At 46.2% G+C, this 24,937-nt stretch overlaps 1 protein-coding gene across 1 annotated transcript in view; it reads left to right on the top strand.

The window, feature by feature from the left end:
* Nucleotides 1-468: 468 nt before the first annotated feature.
* lrp8 (low density lipoprotein receptor-related protein 8, apolipoprotein e receptor) overlaps nt 469-24,937 on the top strand; it is a 151,852-nt gene continuing 127,383 nt past the window's right edge. The window contains exons 1-2 of the mRNA XM_070909505.1: nt 469-535; nt 1,481-1,606. Of these exons, the coding sequence (XP_070765606.1) occupies nt 469-535; nt 1,481-1,606 (193 nt within the window). The remainder of the gene's footprint in view (nt 536-1,480; nt 1,607-24,937) is intronic.

Here is a 24,937-nt window from a genome sequence, read left to right as displayed (position 1 = left end):
CTACCTTTCAGTGAGAAACGCTGAACGTAATTAGCTTCATTTCTGACTGTTTCTAACAACCCTCTGCAGGTCCCGGGTTCTGTACAATCTAAAAAGTTTGTGAGGGTGTCGCTTGTCGGCTCCACGTGACTCAGCAACTTCCACGGTTAACGACCGTTTTCTGATGTAGTTCCTGTAGCTTATTGCATTAACCGCAGGCACCGTCCCCTGCCAGCCCGCCCATAAGCGTCACCGACTCAGACTGCAGCCGAGGCAGAGGCAGAGAGAGAGAGCCGGGCTGGTCACACACACTCTCTCTCTCTCTCTCTCTCACACACACGCTCGGCAGCCGAGGCAGAGAGAGGATCGTACAGAGCGAGCGAGAGGCTGGGGATCCTTCAGTGGGGTTGTTTTTCCCCCCACTTGCACGAACACGAACCGTAGACCCCCCCCCCCCCCCTCCTTCGCCTTCCCGACAAGGATCTAAAGATGTGGACGGAAGTCGGAAAGCTTGTGCTATTACATTTGTTACTCATGGAGCTCCACTGCGCTAAAGGTAAGACACTTGTCTCTGCTAGGAGGCGAGTCGGCGGCGCTCGGGGGGGGGGGGGGGGGGCTGCGTGTCCCTCAGTGTAGCCCGAGCCGACGCGTGCTACGGCTCGCACCTGGACCCGCGGATGCTCTTTAACGCCGTGAGGTGACAATACGCGGAAGGAAAGATCCGCACAACCCAACACGTGTCTAAATGCAGCGGGGCTGATGTTACAGCGAGGGAAGGCTGTGTGTGTGTTGCCGGCTGCAGCGGGGTGCTGCGTGTGGTGGTCTTTATTTGATTTTATTTTATATCTGTAGCCATACAGCCGAACCCCCCCCCCCCCCCGCTTAGATTATAACAGCTGTCAGCCCTAACAGATCATCTTTGTGAGGCAGCCACGGTCGCACCAAAGCCTATTGATACATATTCACGAACAGGCGGACACATCGCGAGCTTGTTGTGACAGCAAAAGTGTAAATCGTGTTGTGGGAATGTTGGATCCGAGAAAAAAACGAAAAGAAAAGCCTACCTAGAGTATAGTACTGGGCGATTTTAGAGCAACGATAGCTATCTACCGCTTTACAACCCTCAGCACCCAGGACATGATTAATAACCTGCTTTATTCCAGTAAATACGTGCCTGTAATCCATTTGAGGCTATTGCGACAAGTAAAGATTGTTGCAATACGTCAGTTAACCTCCAAAACTGGAGCAAACAGCCATGTGAACAGTTGGTGGTGGAGGACCTCCTGTGCCATCAGCTGGTCTTGATAAAGTACTCACCCAGCCTCTTCCCTGTAAATGCCTGTAATCACCCCACCGTGTGCCTGTGGTTCTGAACTGACTGATTTTGAACACACTTTATGCTACCCTTAAATCTCACATTCTGTTCTGATAACCGGATGAACCAGAGTAGTGACTGACAACCTGCGTCTGGTTTTTTTTTTTTCTCTTCCTGACAACACAGGAACTCATACAGAGTCGGAGTGTGAAGCCGGGCAGTTTCAGTGCAAGAACGGACGGTGCATCCCCACCCTCTGGAGATGTGATGACGACGATGACTGCTCAGACAGCAGCGACGAGGAGAACTGTCGTAAGTAGCCCACAGTCTGTTATGTTGGCGGAGTAAGCCTTTTGCTTGCTGCCCCGTGGCCCTCGAATGTACCTGCCTGAGTGTATGTTAAAAGTCTGCAGAGAAGGACTCCCACCAAACATTTTCACCTGAAGGATCTAGAAGTTGACACACACACACACACACACACACACACACACTCGTCGCCTGACCATGCTGGCACATAACTGGATAACAGTACATGCTGCAGATAGCTGAAGTTACAATCCACGTTGTAACTTTTGAACGATCGAATGAAGTTACGCTGAGAATAAGCTCCTCATCATTTTGCCCGGGGCCCCTCTGGAATCCTCAGTTGTTAGTCTGCGGGCGTCACTGCAGGAACGTCTGATCCTGGATCATTGTTCAGGTCACATGGCCACAGGAATTTGACTTATTTCTTACCAGTATCGCTTCCTAAGCAAACCTCTGACGCAAGGAGAGCCGTGGCCCTACTGGGTCGGAGCAGGGCCGTTTCATAATGTTGTTATTATCTTGCTGTGAGTATGTAGAGATAATGCCAGCCCTGTTATCAGTGAGGCAGTTGGCCGAACCCCGCTATGCTGTCTCTTAATGCTGTGGATATATAGTGGCTTCACAGATTGTGTCATATCTGAAATAGTGTGGTACAATTGCGGCGTCATGTGTCATGACATCTCACTGCTGCGTAATGCCGCATGCTCTAATGCAAATACTGTATCTCCTCGATGTGGATGATCACAAATTGGCTGCTTCTCTGTCCTCAAGGGCGCCTCCGCTTCTGTGGGCAGGTGATTTTGTAACTGGAGTATCGAATGCAGAATTGCACGTATAATGTCGGGCAGTCAAATATTGCTTGATGTCCTCCAGGAATGTGTGAAAAATAGCCGTAGTGGGCGACTCCGCTTTAATTGGCTCCGTCCCGTTAAGGAAATTGCACGGACAACCGTCCGAGTAATCATCGCTTATAAATTCATCATGGTGCTAATTGCTTGAATGGTTATATTAGCGGCCAATTGATTCACCGCTTATCTTGGGGACGGGCCCGCCAAGCCCATGATTCGCTCATCTCTTGCACGCCCACCCCGGTGGTGGCCACTGAATGTCTTGGGAGTCCCCTGGATGAATGCCGTGACATTTACAAGCCATTGACTGCATAGACTGATTGGGATTATTGGACATTTAGTGGGCAGTATGTGATGGAAGCGGAATTAGATTTTAATGAGCTCTCCTTCCCTCTAACAGGTGTGGTTTACCATGTTGTTTGGTGTGAGCGCTGCGCCAAGAGAATGTGGAACTGGTGCTTTAGCCACAAGGTGACAGACTGTTCTTTTAACTGAGCCACTTTGTCTGTGGCAGAATTGTGCTCTGCCTCATTCTCCTCTCTTCACTCGTTTTGCTACCTATCCTGTAAGCCTCAGATGCAGTTACGCTTTCCTCTCGGGCTCTTCTGTCACTCTCTCCATCTCTTCCCCTGCTCAGTCTCTACCTTTATCTTCCCTTTCCCCCCCTTGCTGTGCCTGACACTCTCTTTTGCTACATCCATGCCTTATTCTCTGTCTCCCTTCCTACCTGCCGTGCACTCTGTATTCTTTGAGTGCTTCAACCCTCATCCTATGTTGGAAGATGGGTGCTTCTTTCTAAAAAGCAGTCTCACTTCCTCAGCATTGTAGCACCCAGTAAGGGGCTCTCCCCCCCCCCCCCCCATTTTTAAATCTCCTGTGGGCACCTTAGCCAAAGAGGCTATGCCCACTCGTCTTACGCCCACAAAGAGCATCAGCTGACAGGTTGGTTGGAGATAAATCCAACAGCGTGACTCTGGTTGCCGGAGTGATGCTCAGTGGCTGGCAGCGTGCCAGCCCTTTTTCGAACAGATGCCAGCACTGCCACTGTGCCCCCTCCCCAAAACCCAATATCACCAGCAGAGCTCAGAGAGCGAGAGGAGGAGAGGAGGAGGAGGAGGAGGAGGAGGAGGAGAAAAGATCGGACAGATTTGATTGAGAGGAACAGGACAGTGTAGAGCAGAGCTCATGAAGAAAATGGGTGGGGGGGGGGGCAAAGGAGACAGGAGAGGAGATATTGCTTAATAATGAATAAAATGATGGTTTTGCTTCACTCATGGTGGTGTGGCAAAGCTGAACAGGCTCGGAACAGGTGTCATTTAAAGTAGGCTGTACATCAAATGGATGACATTGCTCTCATTCCCTAAGCATCCTTCCAGCGCCTGATTGGATGACTGTAACACTGCCTTGGCTGTCATTGCTCTTTGCTTCTGGCTTTCAAGATGAATGCACACAACGTCTATTATGGAAAAGCAGTCAAATGTGTGTGAGTGGGGCTGGACAGTAACACCTATGTCATGACAAATTGTCATATTTATCTTTTAATAGTGATACATTTCAGGATAACGTTTTTAAATCCATGGATTATATTCCGTTTCTTGTGCTGGCTAACGTCTGATGTTTGCCCTAACTGATGACGGATAGTAATGCTGAATGATTGGCTAAGCTCGCGGGTGGACGACGCCGGTTGTTGTCGCCGTTCTCGCTTCAAATGTGCAGGATTCAGGCAATGTGGGCCCATTTATTGGAAGTTACGGTATTCGTCAATGTGGGTCGTTCAGAGATCCACAATGTTGGCAATACGATAAAAACTAATTCCGAACAAATTTGAAGCGGGAAATACCCCATGCAGCTCAATCCCGTGTCTGCATTTTGAATACTTGTTGAGGAAACAGCGACTGTCATTGTTTCATTGACTCCTGACACACCCCAGGCCAGGTACAACTGTTTGCATGTGTGTGTATGAGCTACGGTATTGGTGCGGGCGCTTATCAGTCAGTTGTCGCGCATGCCGTCTCTCTCTCTGGGAACACACACGTGTCTCTCAGGGGTCGCCCCTCCAGCAGCTGTGTGTAGAACAAGTCTTAGTAGATTGGTTTGCCTTTTGTGCCTTGTCTCTCCTTTCTTTCATTCCCCCTTTCTCCTGTTTTCTTCCTCCTCCTGCTCCTCTCCTCCCCTCTCCTCTGCGTCATTCTCAACATGCCTCTTGGTAGATTTCGCTCTTGTTGCCCTGGGAGACGGCAAAGTGGTGGTGGTGGTGGCGGGGATTTCGTGCACGCCTGTGCTTTCTTTGTAGTGAACACAAGACTCGCCGGCACACGTGTATGCGTACACACGGCAACTCTCCACCTCTGCACGGCTCTGTATGTTTGACCTATATTTCGGCTGTGGAATATACAGAAAAAAAGGCCTTATCATTTTTACAGCGGATTTAAGTGGATTTAAACATGCCTAATCTAAAGTGCCACTGTAAAATCATCTCATATCTGAACCTCGTGTTAGCTGTCAGTTGTTCTCCCTCTCTCACATCGCTGTACGGACTCTTCTCCAAACGGCCTTGGTCACACTGTGCACTGTAAAAACACCGTCTGTGAGAATTTATGAAGGAACGTGGAAATCAGTCGCGATGATTAGCGGTGCAAAATGAATTGCCATCAATTTTGATAGCAGTTTAGGACATTTTCCAAGCAGAAAGGGCCAATATTTGCTGGTTGCAGCTTCTCAAATGTGAGGTTTTGATGCGTTTCTTTGTTTGATGTCATTGTTTTTTGAATATCTTTGAGTGTTGGCTGGATAAAACAAGCAATATGAAGATGTCACCTGGGAAATTGTGAGGGTGTGAAACGTTATACGCTAAAGAAGTAATCAATTAGCCAGTAATAGAAATAAGTGTTGGTTGGAGTAATGATAACAAAACATTGCTAACAAAAACAAAAACATGAGAGGTTATAAGGGGCTGGAAAGAGAATACATAAGGGTGGGAAGAAAGTTCTTGTTGAGCTTAGTGTGTGCATGTGTGTATCTGTGTGTGTGTGTGTGTGTTTGTGTGTCAGGACAATGAGCCTGAGCAGGTCTGAGAAGGGGAGCGTCTCCTCTGCAGTCTGAGACCAGCTTCCCATAGAGGACACATCACAACACATTTCACGCCACTGCTCTGTGTGTGTGTGTAAGGCCAGGCTCACACACACACACACACACTCTTTCTATCACACACAGACACACCAAACACACACACACACAACACTGTAATAAGAGACTGCAAGTGCTTCAGGCATAAAAGGCATTATACTGAACGGCTCACAAAAACACATTTTGGTCACCTGCTGACACACACACACACACACACACACACACACCCTGCTCACTGTAGCACAGCTGGGGTCAGACTTTTAATGGGAGTATGAGGTCAAAGGGACCAGCGGCTTAATCAATTACACACAAACACACACATACAGACACACAATGAGTGTGTAGTAGCAGGACTGAGTGGCGAGACCCGCATAGAATATAAAACAAGAGACACTGCTTCTGAAAGGACAAAACGCACACACACACACACACACACACACACACACACACACACACACACACACACACACACACACAGTTGAACAATTGAGGGGTTCAACACTACCACTTGATCATATCAATACTCAATACTGATTTTTTGAAGCCGGTGTACACATAAGCATATACACACTTTCGTCCATTAACAAACACACACTCCCCCCTTTGCTTTCCTGTATGCCTGTGCATGTATGGATGTGTGTGTGTGTGTGCATACATGTGAGTGAGTGTACGCAGCTGCAGTGCTCTAGTCTCCAGAGAAAGAAACCCACTGCTGTGCTCTGTGACTACTGAGGCACTGTGGGACTCTATTTGTGTGTGTGTGTGTGTGTGTGTGTGTGTGTCTGTGTGTTTCATGTGGTTGGCTTTGTGTGCGGGAAGAAAGCATTTCACAAACGGATGACAACACACAAGACTCACATGTCCCTGGAAAGAACCAGTTTTTTTGGGGGGAATTGGCGAGTTGGTAAACTTGACAAGATACTTCTCATTTTCATTTTTATTAAATCATTTCTGTCGCGTTCCAGTTTCCCTGTGCAATGAGGAGTCCATACCAATATTTCACATGTGCGTTTTGACTTTTTTTTTATGCTTCCAATGGGGGCGTAAAGAAAACGTTTACGAACTGCTTTAAATGATGAGGACACAGACACAAACACCACGCGTCCCTGATAGCTCATTTAATTCAGCGCCCCCACGCTAACACTTTAACTTGCACTACCGTATGTTGGACGGCAGTTGGGGACTAAATATCAAAAGAAACGAGAACTTCTGGCAGCCCTGGAGCCAAACTCCGTGGCTGCGCGAGGCTACGTATGACAGATCTGACAGCTCTGTGTCGGAAGTTTTGAAAAACAAACAACCAAAAACTGTCACATGAAATGCGCAAAAAGCACCTCTAACGATGGACTATTTTCTCCGCTCTCTAAGTTTTGTGAAGCGCTTCCGAAAACAGTATCAAAAAGAAAACTGGCTCAATTTCATCAGCCATACTGAGGCTTTCTTGATGTTTCACGCTTAATTCACATTCACACCAGTTAAAACCAACTACCCTTTATTAATAAAACATCGGGCTTCTTATTTTAGGCTGATGCTGGTCTCCTCTGTCCCTCTGTCGCTCTGTTGACACGTTAAAGGGTCAGTCCTCCCTCAAGCCTGGCGCATTCCTTGAAGATTGAATATTAAACATAATCGAGACGACACACGCAGCATTGCGAGCCTGACAGGTGACAAGCCCAAAATGTGCCGGGTCACCACCTTTGTCAGACACTGTATCATGCTCTACAAGCTAACAATACCTGGTGTGCTGAATAGGTGTTGGGTGCAGCGGTGCAAAACAGCAGCAGGGTAATTTTAGCTGAGGTCAGTGCTGCCCTGAGGCGTTTGCTCTCTCTCTCTCTCTCTCTCTCTCTCTCTCTCTCTCTCTCTCTCTCTCTCTCTGGCCATTTATGGGTGTATCTCTCTCGCTCATTTTTGCCAACTTTCAACCTCTCGCTACCTTTCTATCGTCCTCTTTCTGCATCTGTTAGCCCTCTCCGGTCCTTCTTCAGACCTTTGGAGTAATGGCTTTGTGTCGACATGAAGGGCAGGGGTATGAAATGCAGCAAGCAGGAAGGAGACGCTGTGTGTGTGTGTGTGTGTGTGTGTGTGTGTGTGTGTGTGTTTGTGTGTGAGAGAGAGAGAAAGTGAGACTGCACTGTCCATCTACACGCTTCTAATCCAATTAGTGAGTGTCTCAGTGGGGGAGAATCTGCACCGTGAGAAGTGTGTGTGTGTGTGTGTGTGTGTGTGTGTCTGTGTGTGAGAAGGCAAAGATAAGAAGAACGAGTGAGCTTGCCTCTGCCTGAGGACTAATTTCTCTTTCTCTTTGTGTAGGTTGATACACAAACAAACAAACAAACAAACAATAACAAAAAACAGCTGCACTGTCCTCCTCCTCGTCTTTGTCCGTCTCCTCACGTTGCTTCTTTCAAAATAAGGGCATCTTTGTCAGCAGAACAAATTTTAAAAGGCGCTTGATTACATTTCTCGATCATCGAGTTCAGTTTTAATGCGTCGGGTTCGGATGGTTTACCTCGAGGGACGGCTCAAACTCATTGCACAACAGTTCAAAAGTGCCTTAGAAAAGTTCTAATATTCAAATGTGGCAAGTATTAGTTTGCACGCTGGAGTAATGCCAAGTTCATTTTTTTTTTCTTCTTTTTTTCCGACTTTTGCTGATAGCAGAAATTACAGCTCACGCCAGCCGAGAGTACCAGCTCAAACAATCTCAATCAGGTCTTGTGTGAACGTGTAATGTGAGCGGTAACCCACCGGTGCAGCCCCTTCAGCTTGAAGAAGGAGGCATGCTTCATCTGTCCCTCTAGGGGAATTAAAATCTTGTTCGCTCGGTTGTTATTATTTTATACGCGCGTGCACAAACCTATGCACGAGGGGAGTGAGGGAGGTTCAGGTGGCCAGAAACACGACTCCGTCAATTAATGCCGGTTTTCTTGCTGAAGATATCGATTTTGTGTGAAAAATGTTTCTTTATGTCAAACGCTTTTGTGATTGCCGGTGACATTCAGGAAGCCTGCTTATTTGCCGCTGACCGACCCTCAATACTACGTATGTGGAAAGGCAACCGTGGAAGCTTACATGGAGTGGTTGCGTTGTGGAATCGGTTGTTCTTTATCATGACAGTAGCTGTGCATTGAGGTGAAATGAGAGACTTTTAAACTGTTGGAGAAGCTTAATATCACACCCACACTCACGTCCTCTTTCGCCGCAAACACAGCAGCAAGAGTGCGGCTGAGAGACGTTCGGGGGGGCCTGCAGCATAGTCCTGGTGTCAAAAAAACCCCAAAACATGTCCATGCGTCTGCTTTCACCTGAGCAACAATGTGGCTGACCCTGAACATACCATGACTGCCTCTGGCCCGATGATCGATGCAGAAAAGTGAGTTGGCTGGAGGAAGTTTGAGTCAGTAGACTGGAAGAAACTTTGTTCTGCTAAATAGAATAGGGTCCTGGCAGCCTCTTTATTTCAGCTTGTTCTATCTCTCCTGCTCTCCCTTTATCCCTCTGCCTTCCTGTATACAGTACCCCCACTCCCTTCTGCCGCCTCTGTCAGAATTAGCTCTTCCCTCTTCGACAGATTACCTTGTGTTGCTTGTCTGCCCTGCTTTGCCGCAAAGTCATTTATTGTTCAAAGTCAAACTCCGACAACTCTACAATCCTGTTTCCCCACCGTGCGCATGCACATGTTCGGCTATGTCTCGTTCTCGCGTGTGTCTTTGTGCCCGTGTTGTTGTGTTGTGCTGTTGTTACCCCCCCCCCCCCCCCCCCCCCCAACCCAGCCGTGTCTGACAGGGTATCATGGCATTAATCCCCAGCTCAGATTAACTGAATATCTTCATGTGCCTCCATTTTATTATTTACATTTGCTGTAATCCTGTTTTTCACCTTGCGCTCTGTCGCCTGGTATATGCAGCCAGGGAGCGGCGTATGAAACGACAACTAAGCATGCTGATGAATAAAACATGGCCGCTAATACCAGTCTGCCGGGCTGACACCAAGATAGGGCCCTTGAGTGCTGCATGTACAAAAGTTTTCATGAGAAGCTTTACGTGGAAGTCACAAAGTGGAGGAAAGGGGAGTTTAGTCTGACTCCCTTTGCTGATGATGTTGCCTCAATTTCTCTAACTCCGGGTGCTGTCTCTCGCTCTCCCTCTGTTCTGCCTCATTTCTTTCCCTACACTTTACTTTTCCTCTTCATTTGTCTTCGCCCTGTTGCTCTAAATTCTACTCCTTTTGTATTGTCTACCATTTTTCTTCCCTCTCCTCTCAGTCTTCGTCCTTTGACTGGAGAACCAGCAGTTTGTTTGTTCAGTTTGATTCATTGCATCCGCCTCTTCTCCTGCGTCTCCTATAAAACAGCCGCCACGGCGGTGGAGCAGGATATTGGTTTGGCAACAAGTAGGAGTTTTGGTGTGTGCACTTTGGTAAGAATTTGTTTGTTCTCAGATGGATGAAACTGGATTTCTGAGAGAAAGCCGATGGAAACAGGCTTTGAATGTGTCAGAAAGTGTAAATGTAAACTCCGATCTCACCCTGATATTGTCTGCACCATTAGGCAGCAGAAAACACTAACTGATGCAGATGCTAAAATGACATCCTAATAATACAGACTGAGCTGTCGTTGTTGAGTTTACACAAATCTGATGACCCAAAGCTGAAATGCAGAGCTTTTGTTATTAATAATTACAGCCAGTTAAATAGTGAATTAAGGCCATGATAGTAATAATGGAGCACTTGCTCCTAATCATGGTGTGTTTCACAGTGAGAGGCCAGTGCGTTTTCCCGTCACCCCTTTGCTGTCAATTGTGGAAGTTAATGCGTGCGTCGTTACAGAGCTCGCTTCTAAATCCGTTTTGCCAGTCACTCCGCTATTCAGTTTCAAAAACGAAACCCGGACACAACGCATTTGGGAATGTTAGTCTGCCTCTCCATGACGTGTTGGCATACCAGTTGTTGCTGCAATTTTGCGTCAACGGGTTATAGCAAGCCAATGTCAGCCACATCAGACATTTGTACCTGCACAGCAAACACCAAATCTAACCTGTCAAATGCTGCCCCAGCGTTTTGAGTTTTGAAGGAACTAAATCATTGCAGACACGACACGGTGGGTAGTTCAAAGTGCCCGGGAGATTGGGACATTCTCAGCGTATCTGAACAGAGCTGACCTGCCTCCAGCACATGCATTAGTTGAGGTCTGTGCTGAAACAATCAGTCGAATTAGTCATTGACTATAACTGACCAGTGATCAGTGACCAGCGATAAAGAAGTCAACTTGATTAAGGATGTAATCAGCAAAAAAAGGAACTTGAGGATAGTGGAGTTGAGATCCTCAGCGTATTCAACTCATACTTTTTCCCTTCCATGTTTCTTCCAGCCTTAGCCTACACCTTTCTCACTCTAGTCCTTGTTGTGCCCTCTTCATCTCTTTGTCCCCTTCCCTCCCTCTGGCCTTTGAATGAAGCTGTTTACGTCTTAGATTACACACACACACACACACACACACACACACACAACATATCTCCTCCATACACAGGCCTTGCCAGCTTCTAAGCCTGGGAACGGGTCTTTTTCTTACCTTGAGGGGATTTTGTCATTCGTTGCAGGATGGGGGGGGTATTCTTTGATGATATAGCTAGTACTCGGTAATACCGATTATCTGAAAGAAGGCTGGTGTGACACAAAATCTCACACGCACACACACAGAGCCTATGTTTGCAGCAAGCGTGCTTTATTATCAGAATGCACTGACACTGTGTCAACATGAAGGGGTGGTGGTGGGGGGGTGGTGTGTAAGGGTGAGGAATTAGTGAAGGAATCAATGGTCACCACCTCTGCTGATTGAGGAGATAACAATAAAACCCCTTCTGTGCTGATTGTCCTCTGAAACTTCCTCTTGGATTTACAGCCTGGGGGATTATTGGAAGTGTGTTGGAAGTAGAAAAATAAAAAGCTGATGCCCTGTAGCGGCGTCAGGAGTCTCTCAGCAGAACGTACTGACACGCAAAACGTCCAGCCGTTTGCGATGTCGGCTGCCTTGCGAAGCGTCGCTGAGCCAAATGTAGAGGCGGAGAGCAGATTCTGGCGGCAGAAGTGATTCGCTAGCTGCCGCGCTTGTTACGGAGTGAACAATGCTTTTCATCAGGCCTCATCTTCCTGCTCGGCCCGCTCCCTCCATCCTCGCCTTCTGCAAGGTCTCTGTCTGTCTGTCTTCTTTTCTGGCATGTGTTCACAGCGCGTTTAACCAATGACGACTCTCTGTCTCTCTCTCTGTCTCTCTCTCTCTCTGTGCCCTCCACCCTCCGCCCCCACACCCTATTATGTGTCATTGGAAGCAGCGCTTGAATGTTTGGAAGCAGGGTGACACATTCTCACTGGGGCCAGAGAGGCCCCCTCTCTCTCTCGCATACACACACACACACACACACACACAAAATCACACACATAAAAAGATGCATTGACAATTGTTTTTTTTGTGTGTGTGTGTGTGTGTGAGAGCATGATGAATAGTGCTGTGACCTTGCATGCAACATCTGCATTATCCTGTTTGGTTCAATACTCTCTGCAGGAATTTACATTCACATTTTCTTTCTTATTTTCACAGAGCTCCTTTCAAATCTGTGTCTGCGTGTGTTTTCATATGGTTTCCTTAGTGGAAAAAAAGTGTATCCTGAAGCCTGTTTGTCTGCTCCTGTTGTTGTTGTTGTTGATGATGATGTTGTTGATGTTGTTGATGTTTGTTTGCATTGGACAGGTCTCAGAGGTTTACTGTGATTAAATGAAGCAGCAAGATGATCGGCTTAAACATTTTACACTGGGCGTCAGTAGGAAGAAGAGCCATACACACACCCACACATAGATGCACACACACACACACACACACACACACACCTGCACTTTAGCATCAGCTTCTTGGCTGCTGTGGCAGGTTGAAGAATGAATACTGTGACCTTTTCTCTGACATACTCATAACAGAATAACCGCCTTCGCACGAAAGTGACTTTCCCCTTTTGTTTGGTTTCTCCGCGTTGCTTGATGATGTCGGCTGCGCGTCCCGAGCTCACTAATGCTGTGCTCTTGCTAGCGATATTGATTCAACCTGGCCTGTGCATTTCATGCCTTTTCGATGTACGAACTCTCTTTTCAGGTGCAGGGTCACTTTTCAAAAGGTTTTCTCAGTGGAGTTTTAGCGCTGCCACTGACGAGCAGCTCCGTCTCTCTCTACACGCCCCGTCTGTACCGGGGTCCATTATTCTTTTCATATTTCCCTCTGTGTCTCCCACCCAGTTGCACCCACCCAAAATAACATTTTATTTGAAAGCATTGTACACTGGGCACAGAAACACAGGAACGACCCTGAAAGGGCTTTCGAATGGAAATTCGGGTGCATTCGATAATATGACCAGCGCTGTCGGTCAGGCTGAAGAGGGAAGCGCTGACTATCACACCGTAAACACAACCAGGATAGTGAAATAAGTCTGTTTAGCCAGAAAAGCCAGTGAGGGGGAGAATCCCCGGCTGCCGTGGCCCATCTGCAAGTTTTCATGCCTTGTTGCCCATGAATTTCCACTTTGCAACGCCTGCTGCGCTCAGGTGCAACCACCACTGAATCCCACAAACTATATTTAAGAAGCCAACATTTAATACCCAGTATACACCAAGTAAACACCCGAAAGAAATCACCCAAGCTAAATTCCAAGTACCTTCCAAAGTAAAAAACCAGGGAGCCAAATGTCTGTGATGTGTGTCTCTAAGGTGACCCCTCACAGAGATTTGAGACTGTGGGTACACAGTACTTTGATACTTTGGTTTCAACAGACTGCTTAACTGCTGCCTTTAGTTACAAAGAAGAAAAAAAATGATGCACAGTTTCCCATTGAGGAAAAGCAGGAAATAGATATTTTAAGCTTTGAAACACACAGGTTGGTTTTGAGATATTTTCTGTCCAGCAGTGCCTTCCCAGCTGTGGAAACCATTCCATCTGTCGAATATTTAACCTCTGACTTTCCTCAAAGATAAGCTCAATGAAATCAACAAATGACTTTCTCTGCTGTAACCCAGAGCTCACGAAACAAATGTGTCTCGAACTAGAAACGCACAGAAAACGCTGCTTCTAGGATGATCTTATTTAATAATCACACATGCAACACACACACACACACACACACTCAACTCTGCGTGGAGAAGACCCAGTGACCCAGTTGTGACAGAACGCAGTAGTTAAGTATAATTGGCCCGTGCTTACTGTGATGTTCTTCCTGTTTTCATTGGCTTTGTTCCATTCCTTTTGGCCCAGACTCGGCGGCTTTGGTCCAGCTTTGTGTGTTGTGTGGTGGTGCTTTCATGAACGATCCGACAGCTTAACTGAACCCTGACACTATCTGGTCGACGTTCTTTTTGATTTGTAACAGCACTCACCTGGCGCCTGCCGATAAGCCAGTTATTGGAGCATCGCGTTTAAAGTAGATAAGACCACATGTCCGTATGTCTAAAGACTTCAGCTCCTGACTTTAACTTTAGACTTTAGATTCAGTCACACAGGTGATGATGTGCTGTGTCAGGGTGGCCCACACCGACTCCCCAACAAAAGCGAACGTGAAAGGCCATTTTGTGGGCAAAGACAACGTTGTATTTCTTCGAGAAGAGGTATTGATCCCCCCCCGTCTGTGAAAGGAAGAGGTGAGCGAGGGTGAGCCTCAATCAAAGCAGGCGGGCCGATCTTTTCTAAGATGCCCTTAAGCCTTACTTACTTTTTCCAAAAACACATCTCTCCTCCACCCGGCTCGAAGCCGCTCTTTCACTCGAGGCCGCTTGAGCAGGTGGCGTAACTTTTTGACACCGAACAGCACAGGCGGAGCATGAGGGCAGACAGAGGAGACGAGCTATGACATCACACAAGAAGGAAAAAGAAGGGGAAAAAAAGAATGAATACATTTAGATTTCCAACAAAGTCTTAGTCCATTTGAAACCTTCCTCCCAAATTTCTGTGTGTCATGACATAACTCTGCGTGAGTTCATAACTGTACTGTAGTGCTGAATAATTGTCATTCTGTTGCCATTTGCCATTTTGTTCTGCCAGCGATGGGCTGAGGGAGGGACACACAGTCTCAGGTGGCCTTCTGTAATTAAGACCCCTCACAGTTTGCCTGATTCATGCTGTTCACTTCTAGCTTCTTCTGAAAGTCATGAATATTGAAATGGCACAATCCTGTCCTCCTGTCGAAAGACCTGCCCAGACCTCATTTACCCATAATCCAATTTGTTTAGATGCCATAAAACGATGCTCCCGCCCTTAAGGATGTTTTTTTGCGATGTGATTGTGTTTGTGTATCTGTGCATGTGAGCGCGAGTGTGTTTTCCCAAACTTCAAAGAAGAGCCTCCAATGTTTTCATCTGAGCGCACTCGAGACGCATTGATCCGTTTCTAATCAAGAGACTCTTGCACGCGTTAAAGAATCCAAAGGGAAGACAAACACCTTCTTTTTTTTTTTTTTTTTTTTTTTTTTTGCCCGTGCTCCAAACTTGAAAGGTTGAGTTGAGGAGAAATAATGTTGGACGAGGTAAGTATAACTGTGGCTGAAATAGAGGGAGCAAGGAGGGGGGAGAAAGGCAGGTAGTTTTGCTGGTGATGGAAGGATAAAATAGACTCTGTCTCCTTTCATATGTGCTTGGGGGAATTGATAAAGGGATGGGAAAATGAGTGTGGAAGGAGGAGACACCTTTAGGGATAAGATGAAACGATGGACTTGTCCATCAAAATGTATGTGTCTGATTGTTACTGGTAAATCTTTTTTACGAGGTTTTCTTACTCTCTATACGTGCAATCAATACTAGTAGTAGCAGTAGTATAATAGTACTTCTCTACTGTCCTTTTTTTGGGGGGGTGATCCTGTGTGTGGGTGCAGCTAAAAATGATTTTGTGTCATCAGTTCTTCTACTGATTACATTTTTATGATTAATCGGTTAGTCTGTAAAAAAAATAAAAATAAAAATAAAAATCAACATTTCTGAATGATCATGGTGACCATCTTAAAAATGCTTGTTTTATTTCACTCCAGAATTCAAAGATATTCAATATGCAATGCGAATAGCAGAAGATTTTCACATGTGAGAAGGGGGAACCAATAACTTTTGGTAATTTTTTGAATTAAATTCTTTCTTAAATTTTCAGTTGATCATCAAAATTGTTTGCAAACCACTTTCACCTCAAATGACTAACTGATAAACCGACTTTTTTCTTCAGCGCTAGTTTCGTGCCTCCACATATGTACATGCTGTATGTTCTATGTGTGAGATGTTGTTCTTCATTTGGCAGAGCGAAATCTGGCACTTGGCAGTTAGCTAGGATTTTAATTGGCTGAAGCTGTTGTTGGCCAGTGGCTGTCACGGCTGATCTCGGGTCAGCTGGCCCAATCACAACGTGCTGCTATACTAACAGCCACTTTTATTTGTTTTGATTTGTCTGTGGGATTTTTATTCGTATAGCGATAAATAATGCAAAAAATGTTTGAGATCTATACGTTGCTAATGCAAAAAGCAATAGTAACAAACCCTGTGGTGTACGTGTGTGCGCGCATGTGTGTGTGTTTCCACGCGCATGCTTTGTAAGTCTGCGCTGTTGACCTTAATTCATCACATTAGCACCAAGTCTCCAGAGGGTCTGTGGAGATGTGTTCAAAGTTAAATTCAATGAATCTGCCTCACATTTGTAGTTCACTTAGTAAATTACACCAACATGCAGTTGGGGGTGTTGGGTGTGTGTGTGTGTGTTTATCTGTGTGTGTGTGGAGTGGGGGGGAGGGATTGGAATGGCAATCTGTACAGTCAGAGTTTTTTAATGAGATCAATGCTTTCCTTCCTCCATCCCCAGATGGTCACGGTAGTAGAAGGTGTGTATGTGTGTTTGTGTGTGTGAGTGTGTGTGAACGCATGTGTGTGTGTGTGTGTGTGTGTGGGTGGGTGAAAAGGGAAGGGGCTGCAGGGACCTTGGGCAGATAAATCTTTAATCATGTGCTTGCTCTCATGTTTCATTTAATTGCCCCCCCAAATCCATAAAAGGATGACGGCATTGTGGTTTAGAAACACGTGGTGTGTGTGTGTGTGTGTGTGTGTGTGTGTGTGTGTGTGTGTGAGTTCCGTAAGTAGCAGGAAAGATATTTGTTTTATAGTACTTATAGCACTTAATGTGTGTTCTAGTACATATGGTAGCAAGCATTACATCCATTTTACCATGCTCTAAATGTTTCTGTGTGTGTGTGTGTGTGTGTGTGTGTGTGTGTGTGTGTTAGGGGTGGGGGAAAAAATCGTGAGATGAAGTGACTGAAAACTTTATCTTATTATAAAACATCATTTGCAGTTGAAAATCTGTGATAAATTGCAATATATCGCAATACTCAGCATATCACAAAATGTTTAAAATGGCAATATCAACGTAATCGTGACTTACGTATCGCAGTAATATCGTATCGTGGGGCATTAGTCTGTGTGTGTGTGTGTGTGTGTGTGTGTGTGTGTGTGTGTGTGTGTGTGTGTGTGTGTGTCATGGTTCTGCTCTCTGTCGTGGTGTACAATTGTATTGTACATTTATTATACATATTCTGTACATAGCGTACATCTCTTCAGAGATCTCTGTCATGCTTTTACAACTTGATCTACTTTTCCACATTGTGTGTGTGTGTGTGTGTGTGTGTGTGTCTGTGTGTGTGTGTGTGTGTGTGTGTGTGTACATATCCCTGTTCTGTATGTATGTCAGTATTTCAGGGAGAGCTTCTGTTTTCATGACCTGCTCTATTTTCTATTCCATTGTTTGTGTGTGTTACATCATTTTAAGAAGACATCTGCCAATTCAGGCAAAATATTCCTGTGTGCATGTTTGTGGATGTATATGCACGTGTGTGTGTGTGTGTGTGTGTTTGTGTCCGGGGGGTGGACTAACCTCCTGGCTGCAGTTAGCTCCTCGGTTGTTTTCCCCACATCTTTAATCTCAGACCAGTGAGACACAAGGCTAGCCTCCCAAAACTTTTTTTTCTTTCTCTCCCCTTTCTATCTTTCTTTCCCTTTTCCTTCATTTTAAATCCTTCTCTCCGTCTCATCCCTCTCTCTCCCTGGTGCACGCTTTTTAATCAACGGCAAGAGCCGCGTGGAGGAGGCAAAGCTGCTCGGGTGTGGAAGCGCCGTGACTGTGTTGTTTCTTTTGGGGTAAGGAGTGAGAGAGAGAGAGAGAGAGAGAGAGAGAGAGAGAGGGAGCAAGAGAGAGAGAGGGAGAGAGAGAGAGAGAGAGAGAGCTGGAGTGTGTTTGTATAGGTGGGCCTGCGTGCGTGCGGGTGCTTTCGGTTCCTGCAGCGCTCAAACAGAGATACCTAAAATCAATCTTAACATTTGTGTGCGGCGACAGAAATAGATCCGCTGATTGGTTCAACCGATAAATGGGGCTGTTTGCCTCGCCCAGTGGTGACATAAACTCGCCAAAGGTGTGCGAGAGAGAGAGAGGCCGTCTCTGTCTGCCTCTCTCTCTCTCTCTGTCCGCCTGTCTGTCTGCTGTGGTTAAAACCAACTTGTCATGGCAGATGTATGAATTCTGGCAAAGCTTGCATCTTAAGTTTTCATTCTGTGGCACAGATGTTCACGCTCACCGCAAGGGACTCTCTCGAAGGGGCATGAGGCGTTTTAAAGACGCATGAAGTGGCATTTAGAGAGCTTTATGCGCCTCTAATTTGATGTATATCTTAACAAAATGAGCTGAGCAGAAGTTCATTTTCCTTTGGACAGGACCATTGACCTTTGATTAAAAACCCCGTCACCAGTGTTACTACAGCAGGTAGTAGATGACGCCTTCTGTGTGCAGGAAGCAGAGGAAAGTGTGGTCTCTCTTTGTCACTTGCGTAGTTCTGAATATAAACGTCTTGTATGACAGGAGGAGGAATGGATGGGCAGGATATCTACAACCAAACCATAACATGTTGTTTTCCGTGAAGTAAAATGAGTAGCAGTTTTGAAATGAAATAATGACATCTTTTTTGGCAGGTTTTTCAAATAGGTGTGAAAGATTTGCATGGGCCTGTCCTGTCATATGTGTGTTCCCGTTGCTGGTGCTCCCAAAGGATTCATTTGCATTGTGTACAGAAAGCAGGTTTAACAGCTTTGACCAGGTTATAAACCTCATTATTAAAAGTCATGTTAGCTCCTGTTATCAAATACTGTGCGCCAGAATGCATCAGGACATGGACTAACGTCAGTGAGATAGTTCATCTCTTCGTAAAGTCACCATGCTGCCAACGCGACGCGCTGGATTTACCGACACAAAAGGCTTAAACTGCAAAATGCTCTGAAGTTATGTGCATGAAGCCAAGGGCTAATTCTATGTGTTTGCATTCCTCGTGAGCCCCTTCACTCTGAGAATCTTGGGTCCTCTATATCTGTGTGTTTCATGTGTGTGACTCTGGTGTGAGTGTGTAGGTGCGGCTGCTTCCTACTGTTAGTGTCACCATGATGAAGAGACTATAGATTGGTGTGCGGGTTAATGAGTCTCTCTCCGTGTGTATGTGCCTGCGTGTGCTTCCGAGGTGTCCCAGTGATGAAGAGTTTCCTGCCTTCTGTGAGTGTGAATGTGTGTGTGAGAGTACATTAACAGTGTGTGTTCCCAGAGACGGTCATTAGCTGTGAAGGACTGTAAAGCCGGTGACCCCGCGGTCGGAAATGGAAGAGCCCGCGACCATTCCCCGTTCACCCCGTAGACCCCAGACCTCCGTACTAATGGACTATAGCAGCCATTGATGAGGGAGAGAGAGACACATGGGGCAAGAAACACACACACACACACACACACACACACAACCTCCTGTTTCAGCTCCGCCCTGATCCAGGAAGCTGTCTTTGGCTCTGGATGATACATGGCGTGCGTGTGTGAGAGAGGTTTGACGAGCTGGGTGTACTTACCTGACTCTTAAAGGTGAGAAAACAAAGATCTAATAGATAGAAACCTTGTGCACACACACTTAGACACACATACACATGTAACTTGCTTCACAACGTGATCAGAAACATCTTCTTTTTTTTTTTGTGCATCCATGGTGAAATATTTATATCGACAAACTGTCCTCATTTCCCCCCCAGCCTGCGCAGGGCGATCGCTATTCAACTTCCCGACTGAGCGATGGTTGCGTTCCGGTGATTGCGAGAACACTGGCCCTTTGCCACTCGGCTCGTAATACGCAGAGCGCTCACGCGCGGGTAGCACCAGGTTTAATCCAAAACATTCCACCGGACGGAGTGCGCTTCGATGAAAGTTGACCGGGACTCGCGGGGAGCGATCGAAGAACATAATCCGATTTCTCCAAATCAGCCCAACTAACCGAGGAAGCATAGTAATGAGAAAATGATTAGATTTTCTTTTCTGCTGCATGACTGCTGAGCCCCCCCACCATCTCTCTCTCTCTCTCCCATGGCCACCGTGGATTTGTTAAGCAGTTTGTTTACCTCTTGGACTTCTTGAATTCTAATTCTCGTTGCTACTCCTCTCGTTGCTACTCCTCATCACTCCTAACCCCCCCCCCCTTTCTGAGAAGTGCACAAATGTATTTGAGGACAGAATCAGAAGATATCACCAGCTGTTTCACATAAATCACGGTGCAACTTCAACTTCTCTTCCTAACTTCTGGTCCCAGCTTCTCGAATGTGAGGATTTTCAGCTTTTCTCTGGTTTGTATCATTGTTAATTTAAAACCTCCGGGTTATGGACTGTCGGTCAGACAAATGAAGCAATTTGAGGGCCTCACCTTTGGCTCCGAGAGCTTATGATGGGGATTTTGCACTATTTCCTAACATTTTCATTGCAGCCCAAGTTTTCTTTATCTTGCGGTTTTTCTGGCAACTGATGATAATGATCTGAGTTCATACGCGGTGCCTACCTGTGTATTACTGGGTTGTATTTGGACACATGCACATTACAGATGCAGAGAAGGTGAGAGACAGAGTAGACAGACAGAGAGGCAAACAGAATTTTAAAGGATGTTTACTATCTCAAATGTCGAATGTCGTTTAAATTCTCTAGTAAATTGCTGTCATACCACTGCAGGGTTTTGAATTGAGAAAGAGAATTACACAGTCCAACATAAACCCGTGCACGCAGGGTGGTGGGGGTGTAGAGAGGGAAGAGACCCAGTGTGTGTCTGCATGATGCTGCATTGGTGTGCTCTCAGTGTGAGTGCACCTGCTGCTGCTTTGGAAAAAGGATGATGGATCCAAGAGGCGGACGAACGCCGTTTCCATGGACCGACTCAGCTGTGTTTGCGTGTGTGCGTCTGTCTGTCTGTCTCGAGGCTAAAGCGAATGCGAGAGCAGGCGAGCCACAGATCAATTTCCTTTTTTTTTTATTGTGGCGGAGTGGAGACTTGAGATGCATGGCCTCCTGTGACCCAGATTCACTCCTCCTTTCTCCTTCTGCTCCTCCTCGTTGGCACAGTGGCATAACATCAGAAGGGGGGAGAGACGGATGAAAGAGGGTGAGAGAAGCAGAAAGAGAATGGGTGAGGGAGGGGGAGTGTGTTGAACCGGAGCTGATAATGAGAGCGGAGAAGAATGGCAGTACAGGGGTTATTGTAAGGACAATTTGAGAATGGGAGAGTTACACATGAAAGCATCGCCTGAGATGTCCTACGCATGAAGAGTGTGTCAGTGAAGGAAGTGAGGGACGGAGTAGACAAATGCGGGGATATGGCGATTTAAGATAGATGAAATAACTCCAAAGTGAATGACAGAGAGGGGGGGGGGGGGGGGGGGGGGGGGGGGGGCAAATAAAGAAAGGAAGTAGGGGGTGACGAAGCAGAGAAAGATGAATTGAAGCCCATAATAAAGAGATGGAGACAGAGCTACAGCACCCAGGAGAGAGGGTCTTTAGCAAGCACGCAGCTATTATGTAATGCTAATTATCATTATAAACAACCTCGATCTGCTTTGCTTCCTCTCCTGCTGCTTCAAAGAGTCGGTTCCCGGCTCCCATGTTCCAGGTGGTGATCCAACATGACGCTCCGTGCTGTGTTGGCGTTTCATACTTTTCTGGCCTTCTCTTTGATGTCATAAAGTGCCCTCGGGTCTGTGAGTATTTTATCTTCGCGGCGCTTTTTAAATACCGGAGAGCCCGGTCTGTTCAACCTGCCCGCGTTGGCTGTGCTGAGGCGCTGCACATCGTAGCACATGTGGATTATGCCTTGTTGTGTTTCGCTGCTCAATCAGCTTAGCACTTTTACTATGATGGATGTTAATATGACTAAAAGGGCAGATTGATAAAGATAAAAGATAAAAATACCAAATCACCAAGCACCTCTACAGGTCTTTGGCATAGCCGCCTGCGGTGTGTGATGAAGAGAAACACCAACACATTTTGACAACGTAGCTCATAAGATAGCTAATTGGAGTGGAGATGTAACTGACACTGATTGTTAATAATAAGTACCATTCTCCATCTGGGCTACTCGTGGTTTGTGTTAAGGGGCAGTAAAAACCTCACTCAAAGCTGAAATCTGTAATAGCTGTTCAATTATATATTCTGTAATTGTATCCATCTGTGTCGCAGAGTGCAGTAAAACTGGTTGGAGACTCTCTCTCCATGCTCTGCTTTTGAGAAACGCTCATTGGATTTTGTGTGAAACCTGTCCGTGCTGTTGCTCTCTATTTCGTCACTTTTGTAAATGTAATATATTCATGTTCGGGTCACCTGGTCAGTCAAAAGACGTTTTCGCTCCATGCCAGCAACAATGTGAAGGTGAAACAGCCTCATAGAAGAGTCGTTGGCGTTCCCAAAATTTGACAAAGACAACTGCCTGGTAGCAGAGCTGCGAGCAGAAGCAGCACAGACGAGGGCGTCCATTTGCTCTGTCCTTACCTTCTGTGGCTGCCATCTGTTTCCCCTTCCTTCACCTCACAATTTACAATTCAATTTATAATTTACATTAATTGTTAATTCGGCTGCTTTGTAGGTCTGGCAGTTGCGTTTGAAGCCGTATTTACCAAAGCAATTTACATAACATTAAAAACCAATTCTCTGCACAGGCTTTTGGTCTGAAGCTTGGTGTGCTTTGGCCCGCTTTGGCCTTATTTGGCACAGTTTGGGGTTCTAACACCCAGACACATCTTGCCAATGCACTTGTGCAGATCTTGAGTCTGTCCAGTTCAACAGGAACCCCCCCCCCCCCCCCCCCCTGCAATCCACAAAATTCTTGGGAGGTGTGAAGGTTGTCGCATCCAAAAAGTGACTTTCTGCCACCCCCATGTGAACTGCCACTATGGGAGCCCATCTGTCACAAGGAGAGGAGGCGCCATTTACACACACAGACGCCGGTGCACATACACACTATGTCATGCTGAGGTAGGGGAAATGGCTGATTATCCCCTGTGTGAGCGTGAGTGTGTATGCAGTGAAGCAATGCAAGGGCATAGCATGCAGCTGACACTCCAGCTTTGTCTGAATTGAGAAAAAGTAGCGTAGCAACTGTCATCAGATACACACACACACACACACATATACTATACATAGAGTATATAGAAACACATAGAAACATACCAATTTGCGCACCTAAGCTGTATTTTTCTCACAAAGAAAATGGACAGTAATGGGCACACTAGCAGATTTTATCCACACACTGACACACACCCTTCGTCCGGTTCTTTCTTTCTTTTGTCTGTCGAAATCTGAGGGGTTTGCTGCTGCTTGGTCTTGCAGTTTCGCTGTAATTGTGTGCTCTTGTTTCAGATTGGAAACGATTTCACTGAGCCTTCTAGGATTTGTCTTCCTAATCAGTCTTACACAGCCCATACATCTTTATGTGTGTGTGTGTGTGTGTGTGTGTGTGTGTGTGTGTGTGTGTGTGTGTGTGAGATATGAGAGGACCAAATATAGTATGTCATTTAGGGTCCTCACAAGTACAGTAAACGTGTGTGTGAGTGTGAGGAGGGGTGAGTTGGTATAATACCGCTAAATATATTAATCAGTAAAGATATCAAGATTAACTATTCCAGGCATCCCCTCGCCCCCGTGTCTCTGTCACACACATGCACACACACACACACACACACACACAGCTCCCGTCCTCCCCCTCAACACACACACAGACACACACATACACACACTAAAGCCAGCAGACCATGTAGCCCATTATTAAAAGCCCAGTGACCTCCATCTAAACAAGCCTAAATCTGAATTGTACTGCTGATGAGAAAACACTCATCCTTCACTATGTGGTTGTCACCTCATTAAACAAGGAGAGATCCCAATCAGCTCCTCTCCCCCCCCCCCCCCCCCCCCCCCCCCCGTTGAATACTGTGTAGTGAAATGTCATGATACAAAAGAAAAGGATACGGGCGGTGGCTTATTCTTTATATTTGCGGATAGCAAATGTTTTTCTTTTTAATTTGGAAATCTGTGTATTGTTTTAACATGAAATGACTTTGTTACGAGGCGTTGTGTATTCACAGCCTCAAGCTACCTTTAGATATAAGAATGATCGGCACAGCTGAAGCTGCACAACAATTTGTATATTTTGAGTGGAATGACAGTTGAGTTCCTCTCAGCTCATTGTTGTGGTTTCACGGCCTTCAACGTGAGTGTTTTGGTTCACTCTTACAGCTCTCACCAACGTCGTTTCCAGCTGCAGCAGGCAGCTGCCGTACACCCACTCTATCTTACCTGCCCAGCTGCGGACAGACAACGTTAGCGGCTAGCTGGTGAACGTAGTGGAGCGTTTAACAGCTCAAGAGAGCTAAAAGGAGAGTGAATGTTTTGACTTAGATTCATCAGGTGGCAGGGCTCCAAATGAATGCTAATGTTTCTCGTTGAATGCTCGCTGTGTAAATTGACAACTGCTTGCTAACAAGTTTGCCATATTAAGGTGAAGGCAAGGTGATATTGTGTCAATGTCGCCCAAGAAAAATAATAAAATAAAATAAACATGACATGGGATCACATTTTCCACAAAGTTAAAGTGCTCAAAAGAAAAAAACCCTGCGGGTAATTGAAGGGAAAAATTATGCTGTAGTGGTGGCACACACACACACACACACACACGCGCCTGGTACACTGCATGTTAACAAGGGGTGTCTGGCTCGCCACTGAGTCACCCTTTTCCTCCACATCTTCACATTCTTGCTATTCACACTCACCCACCAACCATCATCACCTAACCGTCCTCCTCTCCCGCACCTCTGAGCTTGTTATATTCCACCTTGGCAGCAGGTACGCACATATTCAGGTTGTGTTGGTGCTACATGTGGGCACAATTCAGCCCCGCAGCTCATTAAATACTGGCGGCGTCCATCATGCTCAGCAGACAATGTCCACGTTCTCCCCAATATGCTCAAACTGAGGTTCTCAAAGTCA

This window comes from Enoplosus armatus, chromosome 7 (genome assembly GCF_043641665.1).
Source record: "Enoplosus armatus isolate fEnoArm2 chromosome 7, fEnoArm2.hap1, whole genome shotgun sequence".
Lineage (NCBI taxonomy): Eukaryota > Metazoa > Chordata > Actinopteri > Centrarchiformes > Enoplosidae > Enoplosus > Enoplosus armatus.
The sequence above is the reverse complement of the archived record's forward strand: the minus strand, read 5'-3'. Positions and strand labels throughout refer to the sequence as shown.